This window comes from Mus caroli, chromosome 5 (assembly GCF_900094665.2).
Source record: "Mus caroli chromosome 5, CAROLI_EIJ_v1.1, whole genome shotgun sequence".
Lineage (NCBI taxonomy): Eukaryota > Metazoa > Chordata > Mammalia > Rodentia > Muridae > Mus > Mus caroli.
In genome coordinates, this window is record NC_034574.1 from 132,078,699 (window position 1) to 132,081,536 (window position 2,838).

The window sequence follows — 2,838 nt, forward strand, 5'->3', positions numbered from 1 at the left end:
CAGGTCTCTCTGTGTGACCCTAGCCGTGGTGTGGAACTCACTCTGTAGACCAGGCTGACCTCGAACTCAGACTGGCCTGCTTCTGCCTCCTAAGCGCTGGGAATAAAGAGTGTCATGGTTTTAAAATCAAGGTTTTTGTTCTTAAAACAGTTTATGGAAAACAAGCTCTCAGTGTTTTCTGCTACCCGCCCCTCAGCTTCTGAGCAACCAAGCTGCGCTATCCGTGGCTGGTGCAGCATTAGACAGGCAAACAGTCAGGAATACGCAAACTTGCCTTTATCTTTAATACATGGAAAATTATTTGTATTCAGAATCACTTTAAAATAGATTTCTTGGGATATACTTATCTGTAAACCTCCTTTATATACCTCCATACCTGGGTGTATAAAAGTGACTCTGGTGCAGGGGGCTGAGGGGGAGTTCAAGAAGCAGAAGGCGGACACGCCATGGCTCCCATCTGCAGACCCTAACGACCCCTCTGCTCAGTGAGCTCGACTTGCACAAAGTCCTCTCTGAGCCTGTCAGCAGCCTCCCTATGTGGCATCTATGGGTGATTCTTTATGGTCTGAAGGAAAAGTCACTCAATGGGAGTGGGGCCTGCGTTTTGATGGCGACATGGGTCCAGATACAAACGCTTAGTCCTTCTGTTTCCAACGAGCTGGCCAAGAGGTGCAATGACAAGGAACCGGGCCCAGCTGCTGAGACTAGGAACGGCATGGGGTTGTTGTTGAAACGAGTGGATCATGGAGCAGCAGCTTTGACCAGCTCGTGGGCAGCTGCCACACTGGCCCAGGGTCCTCAATACAGGCTCTCCCTACAGACCGGTAAGCTGCATTCAGGCTGTACTGCAATGGCCCCCAGATCAAATATGTAGGAGCCCCCCCCCCACACACCCCAGGGAATCCCAGCTGATGGGGAAAGCCAGCTTGGGCCAGTGTCTAAGATATTCTTGGTAGAAAAAGTAGACTCTGTTTACAGTCACTGTAGGGCCACTCGTGTGGGAGTGGCACTTCGGAGCTGTTTCAGGGACGCCATGTTCAACTCCCAAGGCACTACAAACTGTTACAGTGTATAGGGAGGGGATGAAGGGTTCTTCTCAGGACTCCAGCCAGATGACCTGCTGGGGACCCGTGTGCTCCCACAGCTCTGGGAGGAGGTAGCCAGTGAGTCCTCAGGGCCCACTAGGAGAGCAGCTGCAGCACCTGGCGGAGGCGCTGCACCTTCCCCGGAGACCCGCCGCTGTCCTCGGGCTCAGCCTCATCGAGCTTCTGCATCAGGGCCTCTGCCTTCTGGACTGTGAGCTCCCGGGCACTGCCCCGCAGTCCCTCCAGGTAGTCCAGCAGGGTAGGAAAGTGCTCGTCAGGAACCTGGAGGGAGAGGACAGAGTCGAGGGCCGAGGTAGGGACCCTGAGCAGCGGGCAGGCAGTGCTTGCCTGGGGGGACTAACCTAAGGTGTCTTCATGATGGGGTCTCCCTGTACAGCTGTGTGCAAGGAACCCCAGTCCACCCTGTTGCTACTTTGTCAGGACAAGAGGTGGAAAAAGTCAGGACAATGGTGGAAAAGAGGCCAGGATGCTGGCTTGATTCTCCTGTACCTCAGACATTCCCTATCTAAATTAAAGATATGGTTTTGAGACATTATCTCTAGTCCAGGCTGGCCTTGAACATGCCTGATAAGCACGAGGTCCTGGCTCCTATTCCCAGTACTGCATACACTGGTGGGGCGGTGCGGTGCAGTGCGGTGCGTACCTGTGATCCCAGCGCTGATGTGGCACACAGGGAAGGATGAGGAGTTTGGGGCCATTAGGAGCTTTGCTTAGTTATCCATGTGCTGTGCGTGGACCCGGACACCCAAGTGTCCACTGTCCATTCAGGGCTCAGTCTAGGTGCCCACCTGCCGTGCAGGGACCCTGTGACCTGAATGTCCCACGGTCCCCCAGCTCCCCCTTGGCCCATCCATTGCACAGACCTTGTCCTCATCATACATGTGCAGCAGGAGCCACGTCTGCCTTGTCTTCTGGAACCGCCAGCTCTCCTGCTTCTGAGCCCACCTGGGAACCAAGACAGACACCTCAGGACAGAGAGGAGAACCCCAGGGGCTCTGCGGCCACACTGCCTGAGAGCATGTGCTGGCCGAGTCTGGCTTAAGAGACTCGGAGAGTCCTCAGGCCATCTGCAGTGCCTGCATTGGTAACATTAGGGATCCAGGGTCATCTTCCAACTCTACAACTCTTCCATTTTACAACATGAAAGGCAGCATTTTACACATCTTGAATTCGTTCCTTCTTTTTTTGTGACAGTCTTATTTAGTCAAGCTGGCCTCAAATTCACTATGTAGCCAGGCTGATCCCCCAGTGTTAGCCTCATAAGTGCTGGGATTAAAGGCATGCGCCCGTCACCCCACCTCCCCACCCCCTGCCTGAGGCAGGGTCTCTTAGTCAAACCCAGACCTTGCCAATATGGCTGGTCTCCTTAGTCAGTTTGGACTAGAGACTCCCTATCTCTGCTTTCTGAAGATGGAATTGCAGGCAGGACCCCACACTCTTCCACGGATTCTGGGGATCCACACTCTGACCCCTCAGCGTCTGTGCCCAGTCTTGGCTCATTAATTCTTCACTGATGTTTCTGCCGAGGCCAGTGAGGATCTGGAGTATGCCATCATTAGTTGGAATTTCCTTGCAGGCCACTGAAGAATGACTGGGCATGACACACACACACACACACACACACACACACACACACACACACACACTGAATGACTGGGCACGACACACACACACACACACACACACACACGACACACACACTGAATGACTGGGCACGACACACACACACACA

The 2,838-nt window shown here is 53.8% G+C and overlaps 1 protein-coding gene across 2 annotated transcripts in view; it reads right to left on the bottom strand.

The window, feature by feature from the left end:
• Nucleotides 1-261: 261 nt before the first annotated feature.
• C5H7orf50 (chromosome 5 C7orf50 homolog) overlaps nt 262-2,838 on the bottom strand; it is a 102,124-nt gene continuing 99,547 nt past the window's right edge. For both annotated transcript variants that reach the window (XM_029477289.1, XM_029477288.1), the window contains 2 exons: nt 1,970-2,051; nt 262-1,367 (listed from right to left, as the gene is read on the bottom strand). In XM_029477289.1, the coding sequence (XP_029333149.1) occupies nt 1,182-1,367; nt 1,970-2,051 (268 nt within the window). In that variant the 3' untranslated portion in view covers nt 262-1,181. The remainder of the gene's footprint in view (nt 1,368-1,969; nt 2,052-2,838) is intronic.